This window comes from Alligator sinensis, unplaced genomic scaffold (genome assembly GCF_000455745.1).
Source record: "Alligator sinensis unplaced genomic scaffold, ASM45574v1 scaffold210_2, whole genome shotgun sequence".
Classification (NCBI taxonomy): Eukaryota; Metazoa; Chordata; order Crocodylia; family Alligatoridae; genus Alligator; species Alligator sinensis.
Window position 1 is genome coordinate 2,902,783 of NW_005841946.1, and position 19,649 is coordinate 2,922,431.

The 19,649-nt window shown below is 47.2% G+C and overlaps 1 protein-coding gene across 1 annotated transcript in view; it reads right to left on the reverse strand.

The window, feature by feature from the left end:
* Window positions 1-19,649, reverse strand: part of MEGF11 (multiple EGF like domains 11) — a 134,243-nt gene that overhangs the window by 18,572 nt on the left and 96,022 nt on the right. The window contains exons 16-17 of the mRNA XM_025199609.1: window positions 13,041-13,159; window positions 3,234-3,300 (exon numbers count right to left, since the gene is read on the reverse strand). Of these exons, the coding sequence (XP_025055394.1) occupies window positions 3,234-3,300; window positions 13,041-13,159 (186 nt within the window). The remainder of the gene's footprint in view (window positions 1-3,233; window positions 3,301-13,040; window positions 13,160-19,649) is intronic.

Consider the following 19,649-nt stretch of genomic DNA (forward strand, 5'->3'; position numbering starts at 1 on the left):
AAATAAGAAAGGAAGAAAAAAGGGCAGAAAATGCTGGTGCACTTGGCTAATTTCCAATCAGAATCACAGGACTAGAAGGGACCACGAGGGTCTTGTAATCTAAGGCTAAAGATGTGGACGTCTACAAAGGTTTGGGGCCAAATTTTGTGCAATCTTTTGGACCCTGAACAGATGTCTAATCCATCACTCCTGAACTGTTTCCCTCTTTTGGGGTCAACGCAGAGCCCATTACAATCAGTGGAAAGACTTGCACTGACTTCAATGGATGATAGGCATGGTCTCTGAGAGTTGGTGGGGTTAGTGGTCTGAACCCATCTGCCCTCACTTTCTTAGTCTCTTGGTATGTGTTCAGTCACCACTGGTTAAGCTATTGCTAGACCTTCCCACCCAAAGCTGATATATCTTCTATTATCTACACCATTATCATGACTGGAGTGTGATTTTAAGAATGTAAAGAATCCTGAAGAGGTCTGAAATGGTCTGTTCCTCTGCCCACTCTTTCGCTGTCATGGGACATTTGAACCATGTTCCTCAAAGAGAACTTCTCTTGCTCTTTGCCACTTAGAAGAACTGGCAATGACTCCCTGACTCAGCACAGCCTGACACTGCTGCAAACAAGCAATTGAGAAGAACGATGTTTCCCAAAGGTGTACGAGCAATGCTAACCTGCCAGAGCAAGAGAAAGCGCAGAGGTAGGCAAGATTCATTGGACACTGCTTCTTTTGATGAGAAAGAAAAGGAGATAAGGTTGCTTTGGACTTTGTTTTGCCATCTCCACTTGCAATTCCCTTTATAAGCTACACTGCTATAAGGTGGTAGAAAAGCACAGAAGAAAAGCCTACCAGTACACATGGCCTGGCCCCAGTGAATCTCTTAAGTCCTTTAAGAGCCTCCTCTCTCTATGGCTAGGAACAGATGTTGCATTTGTCCCTGAACAAGTTGCACCTGTGTTTGTCCTGGAACAGAAACATCCTGGGACTGTTGTGTACACACACTGCCTTTCTGATCGGGGTTTAGTGACCGACTGAATGCACTGACACTTTTCTGCCATTGATTCAATGATGCAAGCCCAGGACAACCATTCAGATGCACTTCCCAGTGTCCCAGGACAAACTGTCAGCACTTCTCATCCCACAAACCTTTTTTAGGGTTTGTTCCAGGACAATACACATGGACATCTGCAGTGTTTGTAGCCTATTATAGGCATGTTCATTTTATGTATCTACCTCTCTACCCTCCTAGTATGTGAGCAGGACTGAGCACCACAGGTCAGACATCCAAACAAGAACTGAATACTGGCAAAATCTCTCTAAACAGAGCAGGGTTTAGAAATCTGGGTACTTCTGGGTTGGTCACCAAAGGGGTGTTTTGAAATTTGGTGGTGCATTCTGGAGTTTGTGGCTATAGCATTTGCAGTGTCTGATCTATGATCAGATTCATTGGCTCACCTTGTTTCTTCATTCACAGCAAGAGAGCAAGTGGTGAGGGGAGTGGCTAGTGAAGGAGCCAGTGGCACAATGTAACTAGATGAGGGCTTCCCTCTTTGGTGCATCCTTTGAGCACCCATGGATTTGTCTTCCCCCACTCTACTTTACTGTTCAGAGGATGAATAGAGGAGGAATCGTCTCCTGCTCTTCTGACTAGGCTGTGGTTTTGGGAACCAGGAATCAGACCCATTAGGAGGAATTCCACTTAAATGTTCCTCCATGGAAATGTTTGCCATTCAAAACTGGAAGTTTTCACATTTAAGTGCTCAAAAAGAGCGCCAAGTTTCAAATGAGAATCTGCTCATTTTTCATACCAACATTGGCTTGTTTTGAACAAAAGCCTTTATGCTCTGAAAATGAGTTTGGACAAGCACTGGAGCAAAGTCACATCCTTTATGTTTCCATGTGCGATAGAATATTTTGTAAAAAAAGATTCCCCTAAAACAAAATCTCCAGGGTGCAAGATGCTTGGCAAAGAAATTGTGATGATATTCTCTTGAGATATCTGCTTCAATGTGTTCAAATTTTTTGCACATCCTTCTGCCATTGCAAAGGTACCAGATTCTGCTGGTAAAAATACTAGGGTAATTCAGGAATGGAAGACAAGTATAGCACACAGCAGGTGTGAGATGCAAGGAAATACAACTACTGCTTGCAAATAAAGCCTGAGGAAGCAGTAGAGGAAATGCAAAGGTTAAAGCAAATCTTGGGTAAGCTGCATTTGATTTTCTCCCCTTTAGTCTCTATATATTGTAGGCAAATCCATCAGGATGTCTTCAGCAGCCCTACGGATAACCATGAAGATTGAACCAGTGGCTGAGAATGATGCCAAAAGCATTGTATTGAAGCTTTACAGGTTCGTGATTGTCCTGAAAATCACACTATTGCCAACAAAGCAACTGTTGGAACCAAGAGAGCAGTGACAGGGATGAGCCCTGGGGCATTTCGTACTCATCCCTCTGCGTGGCAAGCTGTAAGAAATCCAGTCTTGACATCACAAAGCTTTACTTATAATTACCACTGTCCTTTCTCTCACGTTATTTCCCAGAAGAGTGTTGTGGCCAATATCCCACAAGTTAGTGAAGGTAGAGCCGAATGCTTTGTCTCACTGACAAGCTAAGTTTCAGGTGCTCGAGAGAACACTTGAATAGCATATAAACCCTGCATTTTAGGTCCTTGGAGATACTAGCTGCTAAAATCATGCCAGGCCTGTATGTGGGGAGAGGGAAGGAAACCTGAGCTTGATTTCTTATTCATTCAGGTTGCCTTGCTCTGCTCAAGTGTGCAAAGCAGCTCTGAGACCCTTCCAAGGATGAGTTAGGGATTAGCCGCTTCTACCCCTTCCCTCCTTTCCAGCCATGGGGTTCACAGGGAGCTTTACTAAGGAAGGACTGCAGGATTAGACCCTCAAATTACACTGGTCATACAGGAAGGAAGAAAACAAAACCTGAATGTGAATGAATTTCAGTGTCCTAAGAAATATCCCATTCACAGAACAGATCAATGTGGATCATTTGGCCAACACAGAAAGGGAGACTGAAGCAATTATTGGCTCAGTTTCTTTAAGGTGCAACGTCTGGTAAAGCAAACTCTTCAAGGCTTAAACTGTCACTACAGGTTATTCTGTTAGTGAAATAAAGACAGTACCAATATTCCTTTATTGTTAATGTCTTTATGGACAACAGATCTGGCTTTGGAATGGCTCTAAATTCTACTTAAATGATTAAATTTCTTAAAATTACTAACCTAGTTCATTCAGAAAGCTGTACCGTCTCCAGTCTGCAGTTTCTCTGTCAAGGATTTTGTTACTGAGCTGTTCAAAAAGTATGATAATGGGTTAATGCTGAGATAAACAAACGCCCCTCCCAACCCAAGACCTCAACCCAACTGCACCATAAATCAAAAAGGTAGGAAAATATTACTTCTGCCTCATCGATTCAGTTATTTATCTGGCAATAGCTTGACAGCTTTTAGCTAGCACAAGGGAAAATTACAAAGGAAGGTCACTTCACTAAGCAATGAACACAAGCATGCTGGAAAAAGACACGACTTCCTTGGGCAACCGGTAATTATGCATCAAATATTTGTGCGCACAGAGAGACACGCTGGCAGCTTCAACCCAACTGATGAAGACGAATGTATCAAAAAAAAAAAAAAAGCCCATGTGAGCATGCAGACACCAGCTGTTTGGAATAAGGGGGGTTTGCTTATGCATCCATGTATTCAGTTAACAGAGACAGAATGGGTACAAGATTCCTCACAATTCAAGGAAAATAACACGAAGAACAAGGCACAGGCAGATCTGCCAGCAAAATCAGAAAGGAGGCCAGGGCTCCCATGCAGATGCCACTGCTGGAAAGATTCATTTTAGAGCCTGGGTCATGCCAAGCAGCAAGGCTGAGACAGCAGCTGGCTTCTGTGCTGGAGCAGATAGAGACAGTCGGATAGGAAAACAGCCCACGTTGCCAGCAACAGATCGACAGCGTCTGGTGAAGGCCGCTTTTGTATTAAGCACGCTTGTCAATATGTTCTTGAGTTTGCTGTCATTTTGGGAATTTTCCCCCCGAGCTAGACTGAAGCAGTTAGCTAGAAGCCCCGGCTAGCAGGAACAGCAAAGCTGTAACACCCTAAGAGGCGCCCCAGAAAGACTTGGGCTGTTGGAGGCACAGTCTCCCAGGACTGCTCTGGGTGGGCATTCTGCACATAGGCGGTACAAGGGTGGGCTAATTATTACACTGGTGCAAAACACTCCTCAGAAGGGGCAGGATTATGTCCCTGCATTAAGTGAAGTGTAAGCAAGCAGTCTTATGTACCCAGGAGTCCTTCAACTGCAAGCTGCTCCTGCATGGCTCAGAAAAGGAGGGAGCATGTTCTTGTCCAGGACTTGCTCATGGTCTGGTTGGCTTTACTGAGTATCAGCTTGCAGTTCAGAGCAAAGATGGCTATGGAAAATCAGCTCTGTGAAAGGGCCTGTGATTTGCTGTAGTCGCTGGAGCTGGTTCAGGATTTTCCAGCAAAACATGTTTCATCGGAAAATCATGACTTGCTGCAAACAACCCTGTTTACCCCAAAGAGTTGATTGCTTTTTCTGCAGACAGGAAGCGCTGGAATTTTCAGTATTTTCTCATTTCAAAGTTTCCAAAATGAAAAGCTTCCTTTTTCTGGTTTCAAAGTTACTGCCCTGTTTGAACTGCTCTGGGAATTTCTAACATCAAGGGCAAAAATTAAAGGTTGAGATGGAAACAAAATGTTTCAAAATGATCAAAACAGAAGGCTGTTGTTGAAATGATCTAATTTTTCCTCGCAGTTTTTGGCTCACAAAAATTTTCAAGACGTTGACTTTTCAACCCGACTTGGGACAGGTCCTTGGACTAGGAAAAAACTGTGCAATTTTGAATGCTCTTGCAAGATGGCAAACCTGGGTCCTGATCTGCTCGAGTTACTGTGGTCACTGTCTCGCAAACATTGGCATTTCCCATGCTGCAGTATGTGACAACCTGTACTTCTGCCGTTTATTAGAGTTAGAAGGGAAAATGCTCTGGGGAATTTCCAGGTGCAGGTACTGAATGCAACATCCACTTGTATTTCAGTCTTAGGATAAAAGCTACCTGCAGATGCAATCCTCCACGTAGCATCAGCATGAACAGTGCACAGCGTGCTTAAGGCTAATATGTTACACTCAGGTAACGAACATCAAGTGGCACTTTAGCCGGACAATTTGATATTCACTGTTGTCAGACCAAACTTCATGCAGTACCGCACTCATGCTTTCAATGCCTTGAGCATATCAGGTCAGCGATTATGAAGTTCGTTCAACCTGCCACTGGGTTTCAAGTCCAGACATTCAAAATGTCAGAATTTTGAGCTGTTCTGGGTTTGAATCTTGTGTGGCCTGGGTGTGAATCCTACCTGAAAACTGCTGTCTCTGTGATAAGACATGCAAAGCCATCAGATCTAATGGGGCATCTTAAAGAGGGTGAAGGACTCATGAATTTTTGGGCAAATCAGGGCTGAGTTACAAGGTAGGAACAGCACGCAGGGCCAGGAAGATTCTTGGTGGCTGGGCAAACTTACTAGCATTACAAACAGCTCCGTATGGGCCCTCTCCTCTTGCAACATGCGCCTGGGATTTTACAGGTGAGACTTAGGTTTATCCCAGTAACACCTCCTGGGTTGTGGTTGGGACTGTGCATACGATACATTTAAAACAAGGACATGGGAATAAGGAAGTCTTGAGCTGTTTGGAGCTAGTAAGAGTGCCTGTAGAATACACGGTGCCCCACGGAGACATAGTGATGCCGTTCGACAAGCTGCTAAAGGCAAGCAGCTGAGTGCAACCGCTCAGCTAGGCATGGCTGGGGCAGAGAAGCAGGGCAATGGGCTTATTCCATGGAGGGAGGCCAGCTTCACTGCAGGTTCAAGCCTCAGAGAATCTTTGGGCTCCAAGAGGCCAAGGACTGCACAGAGGCAAAAGCTGGGGAGGCCCCATGGGCCCCAGGGTCAGTTTGGGCACATCCTGAAGGCATGAGAAGCAGCTGGTCCCTTCTCTCTACCATCACTCTCTCTGCAGGAGCTCTCTCTCTAACTGTAACAGCAATGAATAGCTACAAAGAGAACCACTGGCTGCATCCTCACTGGCAATGCCTGTGTGACAAGCTGTCTAGCAGTGTGGGGCGGTGACAGACAGTGCAGTAATACGACAAAAATACACGGGTTTGCCTCTGTGGGCAGCAAGACCACTGCATGTGCAGGCTTCTAGCTTCCGGGACCTGGGCCCCAGTGTGCAGGGTGCTGGGTGCCTTGAAGCAGGTGGGCACAGCATGCACAGGACTGGGCACAGCCTTGGCTTGGGTGTGACAGGGCAAATCCAGCCATGTGTGCGTGAGAACAGTGTGGCTCAAGGGACAACACAAAGAGTCTCAAAATGAAGGGAGAAGCCCCGAGGACCTGTCCCCTGCACCGTGAGCCAGAAAAACCAGAGCACACTCTGTCCCCAACATACTGCACACTGGGATGAAAGCAGCTCAGTGGGCTGAGATCAAGCCTGCGGGTCTCATTGGGAACACTTTGCGGTGGGGAGGAGAGGGAAGCAGGGCTCAGTGGGAGCAGGCTTTGCTGTGAATTATTCTTGTAAATGGTTTTATAAGCACATACCCCTTCTCCTTAAAGAAGAAAACACCCACCTTCCTGGGACCTGACCAAAATAGGAGGTGGGGGTGTTACAGATCACCAAGGAAGCCAGAGACTGAGATGAGCCGGGGTCTCAAAGCCAGAGACTTCCCCTTGCGTAGCCACACGAGGGCTGACTTCAGTGGCTCCTCTCTGAAGAGGGATAAGGCTTCTTCCTGTGGAGTCCCGAGGCAGAGCTCCCTGTGCCCCGCAAAAGAGGCATTGTTTCTGTGGCACCCCAACACAGGCAAAGAGTCAGGCCTCTGTCAGCAGACAGATAGCCTCTAGGTCTCTGACTGCTTCCCGGAAACCGCTCGTGGGAGCACACACTACACGTGCAAGCCCATAGCTGCATGTGCAGTGGGGATTGTGTGCAGCTGGGTGCTTGGGTCACCACGCCGTGGTTTGCACACAGTAATGAGGGGCCAGAGGCCAGGCGTGCGAATGACACCTGCTATGTGCAGACACACACTGGAGCAGGGCTGCAGCGGCGGCTCGAGGGACAGTGTCTCTAATGCTGCTAATCTGCCTGCAAGAGATGCACTAGTCCTCTGGCCTGGGGTGCAGGAGGTGAGGCTACACCATCTCAAGGGTCCCTTCTGGGCTAAGGTCTGGGACTCCATCACGGGCTGGCACCAGGGGCGCAGAACTGCTGTTTCTGGTGCTGTATTCCTAGTTCCTCAACTCTCTCTCCCTACCTCTGTCAGTAAAAATGGGGTGTTATCAGCTCATTAGTCAGCTCCATAACCACCTCTCCCCTAATTCCTGCATTCCCCAGGGACAGACCAGAAGCAGAGGCAGAGCTGACTGATTGCCTGGGGCATCTTCAGTTCAACTCACTATGCACAGAGGCCGAGGACTGTACCCCTGCTTCTTGCCCTGGGCTATGTTTGGATTGCTGTAGCAGATGAGACAGGAGCCACTCCTTGGTTTAACTCAGCATTTCCTCCTACTCTCTCTGCATGTCTTTTCATAGCCTCCAATGAGGTGAGCGCTGGCTCATGAAAGCTTATGCAGCTCTGATTCAGTTAGTCTATAAAGTGCATCTCTACCTTGCCGTCTGCCATCAAGGAAAGTCAACACTGGTGGCAGTGATCACATGCTACCTGGAGAGATAGCGTGGTCAAAGCAGACACAGACAGGCAGCACCGAATCCACGAGAAGCGGGCAGCACTGTAACGTATTCACACAGCGAGGAAACGCACATCTTTGGCCATGTGCAGAGGATGTAAATCGGTGCAGCTCCATGGACTCCATGGTTAGTTCACACCATCTGGGCTGATGGCCCCATCCTCATCCATAAGAGTCTGAATTAGTAGCACAAATGCCATTTTTCATTTCAGCTGCACCTTTAGGTTACATCTGTTAAGGTCTTAAGAGTTTCCATTAACAGCTTTATAGTTCCAGGATTATGACAACAGCTCACCAGCCTCAAGACTTGGTAAGAAACGCTCGGGGCCAGAGCTGATTTCTTCTTTTAATGAAATGATTTTGAGCCATTTCTGAGTTTTTAGAAAGCAATAATTATGACTGTGTGATTCCAGCTGTCGCTTTGTGCTGCTTTAATTTGTTAATGTTCTCCAAGATGGAGGATTCTTTTAATCTTTACTGTGGAGAAATTGCTTCTGGCTTTTTTTTCTTTCATAGTGAATTTTGCCGCTGAAAAATCATATAACATAAATTGAACAGCTACGAGTGAAAGCTACAGCACTCCACACTTGGCAAAATCTCCACAGAGATCAATGAGAGCACTGCCTGCACAAAAATGTCACTATATATGCCTCCTTCAAGAGACACCTGGACAGTGATGTCTTGGTCAGTTTGGCAAGCCTTGAATTTTCAGAGAGGCCTGAAGGAGTTAGGTACTTCGTCCGTCTTGCAGTTGTGCCACAGAAGTCAATGAGAGTTTTGCCACAGAGTTCATAGGGATGACAATCGGAGTCTAGCCTATGTCTCGGAGGCCGACAGCTATTCCGTATTTGCAGCCTCCTTCCCTTTCTTTGGTAAGTTGAAGTCAAAGCTACTTTCATGAATTTTTTTGTGGTCAAACTCCTTTTTATGAGCTGGGTGTGAGCCAGCCAGCTTATTTCCAGTGACATTTCTCATTTTATGCGAAGCTCTTGGTGGAATTTAGAACCCACTTTAATGGCTGCAGATCTTCAGGCTTTCAAGATTCAGGACAGGACCCCTAACAGCAATTGATTTTTACAATATCTGTAGCAGGCATCACTAGGGCTCCAGCACCGTGCTGCTCTTCTCCGCCGGTATCTGGGAGGGGTGGGGGGAGAAGGGTTAATCGTTCGGAGAGAACGAGGTGGGAATGCTCTCTCTGATCAGCCCTGCTGTCACACATCTGAAATCTATTTTTCTGACAAATGACTCTAAGACTAGTGAAAACACAGTGAAATGTTTTTGCTCCATGCCCGGCTGACTAGAGAGATGGGGCTGGCTCTGCAGCATGTAGCCACACAGAGTCCTTATGGGAATGTCTCCATGAAACTCAGTGGGGGCTACAGGTTCTCAGCACCTCTGGGAACCTGTGCGCTTGTCCTCTTATGTCAGCGGCTAGAGGACTGAGCTACACAATGGAGATACAGAGTTACATGCTGAACGTCATTCCCTTACGCTGGAAAATTTCAAGTGGGTGCATACCAGCAATGTGCATGCTGCTGCACAAGATACAAGATAAAGGCAATCCCTAGGTGGAGGATACCAGTCTAAGGCCCTGGAGGGACAACACATTTACACCAGTATGATCTACATCAGGTTTGCCCACGATGCATCTTGCACTGGGATCCAGAGTGGACAGACAAGCAGCTATTCCAGGGCACTGTTCACAGTAGGCACTGTTACAAAGTCTTGCCACGAGGTGGCAGGGAAGGTACTAGCCTGTCTGCGCTGGGCAAAGGGCTGTCCCGGGATGGGAGGTGATGGCTGGAACTACACGTACGTAACTCACACGGCTGCCGTTTTACTCCTGCTTTTCCCCTGGGTTACGCCACACCAGACATTACAATGCAAGCACTGACATCACCTGTGTGCTTCCTTGTTTGCATCCCTGCCAAGGCTGGTTACACAGGTACAAACAGGTCATCTGCCCAAGCCATAAGGAACAAGTAAAGAAAGGGAGACATTCTGTCCCCACCAAAATCAATGTTCAAATTCCCACTGATTCCCACCGATTTCATCTGGGCCAGGATTTCACCCAAGGATGCAACAGAGCCTCCCTTGTATGGAAAGAAGAGGGAACAGCAGAGAGCAACAAGCACGATTACAGGCCTGGGAGGCAGGACTTCTGAGGAAAGGCTGAAAGAACCAGGGGTATTTGGTCTGGAGGAGAGATGACTGAGGGGGGATTTGATCATGGTCTTGAAATACCCGAAGGGCGATTACAGAGGGGATGGAGATGGGCTTCTCTCTGTGGCTGAAGGGGACGGGACTAGGAGCAACGGCCTCAAGCTGAAGCAGGGGAAATTGAGGTTGGAGATTAGGAGGAAGATTTGAACAAGGAGGTGGCCAAGCATGGGAACAGGCTGCCTCGAGAAGCCGTGGACTCTCCATCCTTGAAAATGTTCAAGAGCTGGTTAGGTGGACACAGGGCTGGGATGGTTTCATCAGGGATGATCCAACCTTGACCGGAGGACTGGACTAAGTAACCTCATGAGTCCTCCTTTTCTATCATCTCTCTTCTTGACCTCAAGCTTTGACCTCCAGGACTGGACTTACAGTCTTTAGGCCCCAGCAGGCAGCTGTCAAGGCCCTGACAGAAGGAGTCACCTGAACATAAGATGCCTCCTCTCCTGGTTCGAGTGTTTGAAAAGGATGGAGACCCACCATATTTCCTCTCCTTCTAGCCTCAGTGCTGGGAAAGAGGACAGATTTGCCTCATGCTGGAGTCCTGCCATGCCGTGTGCGACTCTCCTACCAGACAGAACTTACTAGTGGCTGTTTACTTTGCCTCTGTGTCGAGCCATCCCCAATGACCCTATTTCCCTAACGAATGCTCCTCGCTGCCTGCAGTGACTGCACCAGCCAGCCTAGGCGGCACCTTCCCCTCCACCGCATCCTGACATGAATGTGACAAAGTGACTTTCTGCAGGAGCTGCACAGAGCAGGCAACCGCGAGGGGAGAGGAGCGGGCTTAGAGCAAGTGAAGGGATGGAGATGGGGAGAGATGCATGGGAAGGGATGCAATGAAAATGCTGAAAGGGAGGGGAAATGACAGCGGGAGGGGAAGCAGAGACCACCTGGAGCACTGCTGCACAATGACATGCTGAGGCCCGAAGCTACGTCCAGTTGAAGATGCCCCAGACGATAAAAATAATCCACAAAATCAGATTTTCAGGAAATTTTAAGATGAATTCTTGTTATTTCTGAACAAATTGATGAACTCAGTATGAATAATAACTGTAGATCCATCTATATGTATATTTTTGTCATATTAGAATGACAGTGTCCGGGGGGGGGGTTCTTTAGAGGCCCCTCATATTGTGAGACCCTAAGCTGTATCTTAAGTAGCGTAATCCTAAATCCGGCACTGACCCTGAGGAGGACAGGGGCTCTCCAATGAGGCTTGCATTGACTCCCCGGGCTCCTTCTGTGCCTCCTCAGTTGGGAAACAAGAGTGCTGGGCCTTGCCAGCCTGCTGTCTCCTGCACCCCGGGGATGGTGATAAATCCAGTGGCCTGTGGTTTAGTCAGTCTCAGCACTGCGGAGAACTCCCCTGCCATTTTCTCCTCCTCTTCCCTCTGGCCCTGGTTCCTCCTGAGCCTGGCTGGCCCGTGAATGAACACAGCCTCCGAGCCAGCTTGTGCAGCGGAGGCAGCACCGGGCAATGCACTGGGAGAGGAAACTTGCTATAGCGGCTGTTAGGGATTTATCCGCTCTTCTGTCTTACTTGGCTGGAGAAGCACAGAGAGAAGCCAAATGCTAGAAGTTGTCCTGGGCCAGACCATGCTGTAGAGCACAAGTGTCAAAGTCAACAGGTCCCAGAGGTCAGATATGGACTGCAGGGTGCCTCGCAGGCTGGAGCCAGACCCACCTCTGGCAGCAGGGCTAGTGGTAGTCGGGCTGAAACACCTGCAGCTGCCTGAGCTGCTGCGTTAATCCCCCCGCTGCTTACTCCGCTGTCAAAATCCCAGTCGATCCAGGATCCCCATGGGCTATGTGACACAGTTCGGAGGGCCAGATCCAGCCCTGGTCATATATTTGACACCCCTGCTGGACAGCATTCTTATGAATAAGTAAGATCATGGGAGACCCAGAAGGAAAGTCAGGCCATCTAAGTGCACTCAAAATAATTAAAAAACCATTGTTTTCCCATTTTAAACCCAAAGGGCAACTTTTCAACTGGCTGGAAGAAGGCCTCCTCTGGGCTGTTCAGGTTGCTGAGCTAGGTACCTGCTTTGGCCTCTTCTGAATCCACGTCAGTGACCGCAGAAGGATTAGGAGGGTAGGATCCCCCCCTGCAGCTCAGCCTGTGGTTGACAATCCCCAGCACTTGCTCTCTCCATTTGGGAAGGAAAAGTGCACAATGAAGGGGAACCACTGGCGTGGGAAAGGATAGTGAACTAAACCCACTGATAAGCCAGTTCCCAGCTTTCCACATCTGCCTTAACTCTTCTCTGACAAATCTCTGGAGCGAACCTTCATGTTACATTTCAATTAAACTTTCTTTTAATATCAATAACTTTGTTAAAAGGAGGATGCAAGGAACCCCTACCCAATCCTTTCAGATAGTATAAAGATTTTTTTTTGTTCTAAAATTGCTCTGGTGACTTTCTGGTTACAAAAACTACATCTGGACTGAAATGACACGGATGGCAGGGGAGCATCATTTTTTAAGCAGATACCCCCCCAAGAAATCAATTTATGATGTTCTGCTAAAAAAGTACAGTGCTTGTTATAGCCCCACATGAAGAGTTATTCTCATTATTGAATGGTATCTCCATCACATGCCAAAGGCTGTGAAGCCCTTACTTACACGGAGTAGTACTCTGTGAATAGTCCCATTGAAGTCAACAGGAACAAGCATTGAACAAGATACCGCACAGCATGAATAGGAGTTACATGATCTATCTCTCTAGAGAGGGGTTGTTAGTGTTTTCCAAAAAAGGAACATCATTTGGAGAAACTGGAGCCAACTGTCCCAGAGTTGCTTGGGTTGAAACTCCAAGTATCCAGCATAGAAGCTATGCAGATACATGTATAGTCTGTATAGGAGAGCAGACCATTTTTTCCATAGTTTAGGCTAACGTATTAGAGTTCTCCACTGCCAGAGTTTTAAGATGAGGCTGGCAGAAACTAGGAGCTGACAGACATTACTTTGGTACATTTCCTTGAACTGATAAGAACATTGCTACAGTGGGGTGTGATCATATCTACCTTACTGGAGCTGTTCCCATCCAGATTATTGGTAAAGAAGCGTGAAGTCACACCACATGACAGAGTATGGTAGCTTGGATTGGAAAAACAGTGTACACTGCCGCTACCTTGAGATACATCTGGGAAGAAAACAAGTCATCACAAAAGACTCTGGAAGCCATAACGGTACTTTGGGTAAAATACCTTAAGAGACCAGATTCCAAAAAAACTGATAAGCATTTTGTTACACTGCATATATCTCCAGAGCAGTTAAACTATCTTGGATTGCCTGAGCCCAGCGTGGAATTTTATCAATTGATAAAATTGAATTTTATCAATTTTGTCTGCGTGGACCAGACAAGAACCACTGCAAATCAGTTATAAAAGTAAAACAGCATTGAGTTTTATCATCTGGAAGATGCTCATTAAAAATAAAAAGTATTTGCTGGTTATCAAATTGCGTTATATTTAGTGGAAAAAATGCAAACCCCAGAGAGTGGTAAATCTATCACAAATTCCTCCTACAGCTGAAAACCAGCTAATGGTCACTTAATGAAAATAATCATATATTTAAGAACGTTTTAATTATAACTTTTTAATACAGGAAGTGCAAGTAACATTAGGTCCGACAAGTATTTGTACCAATGAGGTTAGCACATTTACTACTGCCAGCTGATCAAAGACATAAGAAAGGAAATGCTGTACCACTGAAATGCAAACAGTGATAGCTGTACTGGTCAGTAGAAGGCCCTGCTACATACTGCTTTTGTTAGCTATGAATACACTTATTGTACCAAATAATGTACCAGGGAAAGCATTTATTCTGCATTGCCATTTTAGTTAGCAGCACCAATCCTGACTTTTTTTTGTGTTTAGGTTTGACAAGAAATTGTTAAAATTTGCCTTTGACTAGAAGCAGCAAAGATGAACTGTTAAAAAATGAACCAGCGCATTTAACCAAGCCAGGCTTTGCATACAAGCAAGGGATTAATGCGTTACTGCTGCTCTGCTGACATCTTGTGGAGATCTCGGTTCAGTTAAATAGACTGTAGTGTCACCTCTTGCAATAACTGGTTCCCCCCAGGCTGGGCCAGGATCGAGGTGAGCCTGTAGGACGCAGCATGAAGAAGCTGCCCTTGCAAACACCCCTATGACCAGACAGGCTGATTGATTGCTTCATGCTCCATCCTGGGTTACCAGAGCCCTTTTGGCAAGACTCGCCTAGCGGCCAGCAGAGCTTGACTTCCAGAGGCTGGCTCTACAGTGCAGGAACTCCAACTTCAGCTTTTAGCTCCAGGTACATCAGCAAATTTTGTGCTAATGTCAGAATATTGGGATCCAGGCCTGGAAGGACCGAGGCCAGTGCTCTGCATCCTGGTCACATCTAACACAGCTGGCTTACAGGTCTTTGTACCCAACTCTTTCAGCTGGAGCACGGCTGCATCCCATAGCATCCCAGGGACCAAACTTGTGTTTGGGTGGTCAGGTGCCATGGTGTGAGGGGCAGGATAAATCCCTCCGGACTGTCACGGATATGGAGTAAACATTCAGCACATGCAATTCTGCACAGTGCTGGGGCCACAGAGACGGGATTGCCTGCCAGGACCTCGCCATCTCTTATAACTATAATTATGTGACACTAACAATAGAATAACAGGCAACAGCCACCACTCTGTGACTGTAAATGAGACCTGAGACCAGAACACTAACTGAACAACCATTATGGGCTCATCAGAAATGCAGTAGCTCACTCACAGCCTTGGACCTGCTTTAGAGGGAGAATAAATGTTCGCTAGACTAGCCCAGGTCCTCCATGCTCCTAAAGACAAGGGAGCTTTAGTTTCAACCTCACCAGCCCAGACTGGGTTGGTCCCATGCAGAGCAGTGGTATGCTGTAGGGCAGTGGTACCCAACTTCACTGGCCCCTAAGCTACACCACTAAGCTAGCAGGCAGCACTGTGCTTTGCTCCCTTGTCAAGCTTAGTTCAAACTCTTTCATTTTCTGTGGCTTCAAGCAATGCCAGAGGGACCTGCAGGCAACATGCTGCCTATGAGTCATGGGTTGGGGAACCACGGACCTACAGCTTCACTCAAGTATCTGTCAGTGTTGTGCGGGATCTTAGCTGAATACAAAAAATCAAACCCGTAACCTCCTGGCCGGGAGGTGACTGCTAATCTCCGAGTCGAACTCTGCGTCATCTGTGAAGTCCTTTCTCACATCTGGAGAAGAACAAGCTGTGAAAAACAGCTGGAAGAAAAAGTGACCACGCTGCCCTGTTTCCTGGATGAATGAATCTGACTTGTACACAAACCTGAATCACCAACAACCTTGTAATCTTTCGCTGCATGCAGCCTCATGCACCCAGGATTACTTCCATGCAATTCTGTTTGACTCAGGATGATTTACCCTGATAGCACTGTCCATTTTCATTGTCACAAAGCACTCACAAGCGCTGCTTAAAAACTCCAGTGCCGGAGCACTGCCACCCCAGTTCAAAAACACTCTCTTTACAACTAGACTTGTACTCTACTCTGAGCTGTAAGCAAGGGATTTATATTTAATGATACCATAAGGGGCAAGGCTTAAAATACCAGGAACAAGCAATGATAATAAGCTAGGATGAGTCTGCTGTGGCAGGGCCACACTTGAACCTCAGGGCTCAGTTCTCCAAGTGCAAAACCCTCCTGGCTCAGAACCATGAAGCAATGACATGTGGGCCTGCCAGTGGAGAGGAGGTCCACTAAGGCTTGGATGAGGGCCAGACTTCTCAGCCCACTGCAAGGTCAAATTCCCACTGCCTTCAACTGGACCCTGAATAGGAGTCAGGGATCAGGAGGGAACAGTGAAGACACAAGGATTTGCACACACCTGTCACCTGGTGGGATCAGGACAGTGAATTTGAAATGAGGAAGTGGCAGTGGGGCCTGGGGTCAAGTCACAACAGGAGGAGATCTGTAAGGACTCAAACACCTTAAATACAAACCCGCCCAAACAATGCAGCTGCATGTTGTTTTCTACCTCCTTCCCTGTCACGATCCCATGATGGGCTCTACTACCCCTGGGCACAGGCTCTGCAGAGCAGGTGGAGTCTATATGGCTACAGAGCCCACCTAGGCAGAGCTGACTCTGAGCCGGTCGTGTCCATCACTGTCCTAATTTGACAGTGAGCTCTTCTTGGTGGGAGCCATGTCACTTCTTGTGTCCATGAAGCGCTCTGCTTTCCCTGGGAGTCTTAGTGTGGGATTCATATCTGGGATGAAAACATTCACAAGGCCCTGCACATCCCTTAACCTCACGGGACTCTGTGCTGTCCTTATTCAGGCAAAATGCACACTGGAGTCTATAGCTGATGAAGCTCTGTCCTTCCTGGCCACTGGCAGAACAGCTATGGCTAGTTAAAAGGCTGCTCCATATGTCTGAAAGTGAATTAAGAGAACCCCAGTAGCTCCTGGAACTGGGTAGAAATGTTCATATAATATTCTGGCATCAGTTCACAAGCCAAACTCCAATGTCAGTCTGAAGTCTATGTGACCCGTAGGCAGCACTGGAGTTCTCTCTCATGGTCCACTACAGCATGTGTATGCGCATGTACACACACATACACACTCATAGTCATCTAGTCAGACTACCAGCTGTTATTTCCCAACTGTGCTCCTTGTCTCAGCCTCTCTTCCCCAATTCCCTGCTGAGGAAGCTGTGTGGGCTCTGTCTCCAGGCTTTCTGATCTAAAGACAGAGTGGCTTGTCCTTTGCTGGTCCTTTTCTGCTACCTCTAACAGCACAGTATATCTTTTGACCAGCCCCTGTGGGCAAGGGAAAAGCTCTGTTTTGGTGACTGCTGTAAAAAGTGATGGCTGCTCTAGCTCCACAACAGGTTCCTGAGCAATCCAATTCTATTGTCAGCAGAACTGATCTGAGGAAAAAGATCTGGAAAATGGTCTCAGCTTTCCACCAGAGGATTAGATGTGAGATGGGTCTGGAGTGATCAAATTATCCAGTGTTCCTCTAGGGAAGCTCAGACAATGATACCCAACCCTAATAAGCACTGCTCAAAAAGCCAAGAAGAGGGCATTTCAGCCTTTGTCTAATCCGTCCTGAACAGGGCACTGAAAGGATTTAACATTCTGCCTTTGCACTGGACACAGAAGTCACTAGTTCTTCTGCATGCAGAAAATGGTTAGTCAACACCCTGGAAATTGCTTCTTCTGCACCAGCAGCAGCTTGAGAACTAGCCTGACACCCGGAAGTGACTGGGCTTCTTGGGGTACAATGTGCTCTCGGCTGCAAGTTTGCAGTTCAGAGGAAGGATATGGCTAGGGTTGCCAACCAAAGACTTTTTTTTTTTAACTAACAATCTGCACTTTTTACTGACACCCAAACTTTTTTACTGATATACGTTTTACATAATGCAAATGTAAACCTTCTGCCAGACCCTAGACAAATTTAGGGGTTTAACACCAACCACAGTAAAAATGTTTGGGTGTCAGTAAAAAGTTTGCAGATTAATTAAAGCTTGCAGATTGATATGATTAATTTTTGTTTCTTGGGTTGGCAAGCCTGCTTGGGCAGTGGCTTTATACCCTGCTGTCCCCACCTCAGGGCTTCCTACTCATCCCCACACCCTGATGCCCCAGACAGCACTCCACCCCATGCTGCTCCCCACCATCCCATCCCCTCACTAGTCCTGCCACCCCCTCCAAGTATGGACCCCAAAAGAAGGACTAGTATCTGCCTACCTATAAGGCAACACGTGTTACTACCAGATGGGACACAGCAGCAGCACATGGCTGGTGATGGGGAAGGAAGCTATGGAAGCTCCCGTGAACTACAAAGCTTTCACAAGAACTCTGTGTAAGATGCTGCGGTCCTGCTCAGATACCAGTTGAGGCTACTCTGCTCTGTCTGCCCTTCATTGCTTGCCTCCAGCTTCTTTCTGATAACAGAGCTTTAATCAAGCTCCTAGTTGCTTAGTTTTTTTTTTAAAGGTGGCTCCATTTTTCATGGACTTCACGGACTGGCGTTTTTAACCTTATTTTTGATGAACTGTCCATACATTTATAGACAGTTGGCAACCCTGGATGTGGCATAAATGGAGTCACCAGCTCAGGGAAGGAAAGCTTCCCTGGCTAAACCTGGGCTACCGTAATCTTTCGTTTTAGGAATCTACCTATGTGGCCAGTGAGACTAGTTCTGTTTAAGGATGAGAAAGCATCAAACCCCCAACACTAGCAGGCATTTTGCCTGGATGAAGAATGTCAGATGGGGATGCCATCAGGTGAACTGGGAAGCTCTCCATGAGCAGTAAATCAAAAAGCCAGCCAGCTGGTGTGGTCCATACTCCCCTGACCGGATGGGCAGCTCACCTATCCAGCAATGCAGAACACCAGCAACATTCCTCTCTTTATTTTCTAATTTGCAAATTGTGCCTCTCCCAGACCGTGGGTACCATACACCTTCATTGTAAATCAATGCAGATAAATTAAATTGTGAAAGCCTTGTACAGAAGTTGGTGGCTGGCCAACATGAACTCAATGAATGGCTGGGGCATTCAGAATGTTCCTCTCTGCCTAGAGCACAGCTTCCTAGTGTGGACTTTACACCATATCCTATGAAACCCATCCTTGCACCTATGTGCCACAGTGATCTCTGTCATGACTTAAAGCCAGTTAGAGAGGGGATCTAAGGTGGATTTCCTGTAACTACTAGGTGGAACAGGCAAGAGTTTAGGCTGAGCTGATGAAGGCATAGATAGCTGAAGTGGGGTAGGCCACCACGGGCAAGCATGTCCACAGCAGATGGACCAAGGTCCTAGGGCCATCACAGGACCCAGACCTTGAAGAAACCCAAGCAGTAACAGAGGCTGATGAGCTCATGCTCTCTGTTCTGCAGAGACAGATTTCCTCCAACACATAACCTGTTCAGGAATGGTCAAGAAATGGCAGCCAATTACTCCCAAGGAATTACAGCACCTTCCCTAATCCCTCCCATCTCCCCCTGTAAGGGCCTGGCTTACTCTGGGAGCCAGGTCATCACAGGACACAGCAACAACCTGCTGGGATCCAAGCATCTTCTGACTATAGATAGGGAAGGGAGGCAATGCAGGATTGTTGAAAATGCACACTAGATGAGCCTCTACCAGGTCTGGGAGCCTCTGTTCACCCTAGGACCCAAAGTACCAGCCTGTTATTCATTTACGGGAAAGCAGAACAAGCTCAAACTACAAGGCTAGCATTGATGGGCACAACCCAGCAAAGAAAAGAAAGAAAACCACCTACTATAGAGTATCCTACTCTTCATTAGTTAGGGAAGAAGGGAGAGGGTGAAAAGTCACTAATGCCTAAACAAGCCATCAAGAAGAGTGCCCCCCCCCCCCTTACAGGAGGAGAAGATGGATGTGAGTGGGACCACCTAGCTGCTATTAAACCCCACTTGATAACATCAGAAGACATTGTGTTGGTTATCTGGCCTTATCTATAGTGGTTTTGGAGGATGGTTCCTGAGGGGACAAAGGCAACTCCTAATGGGAGGGAGCTATCTGCAACAGAAGACACAACTGCCAGGTACAATCCAAGGATCACCACACTCCTTGATATTCCCCGACTAAAAACCTGATCCTACTGTCCCTATGTA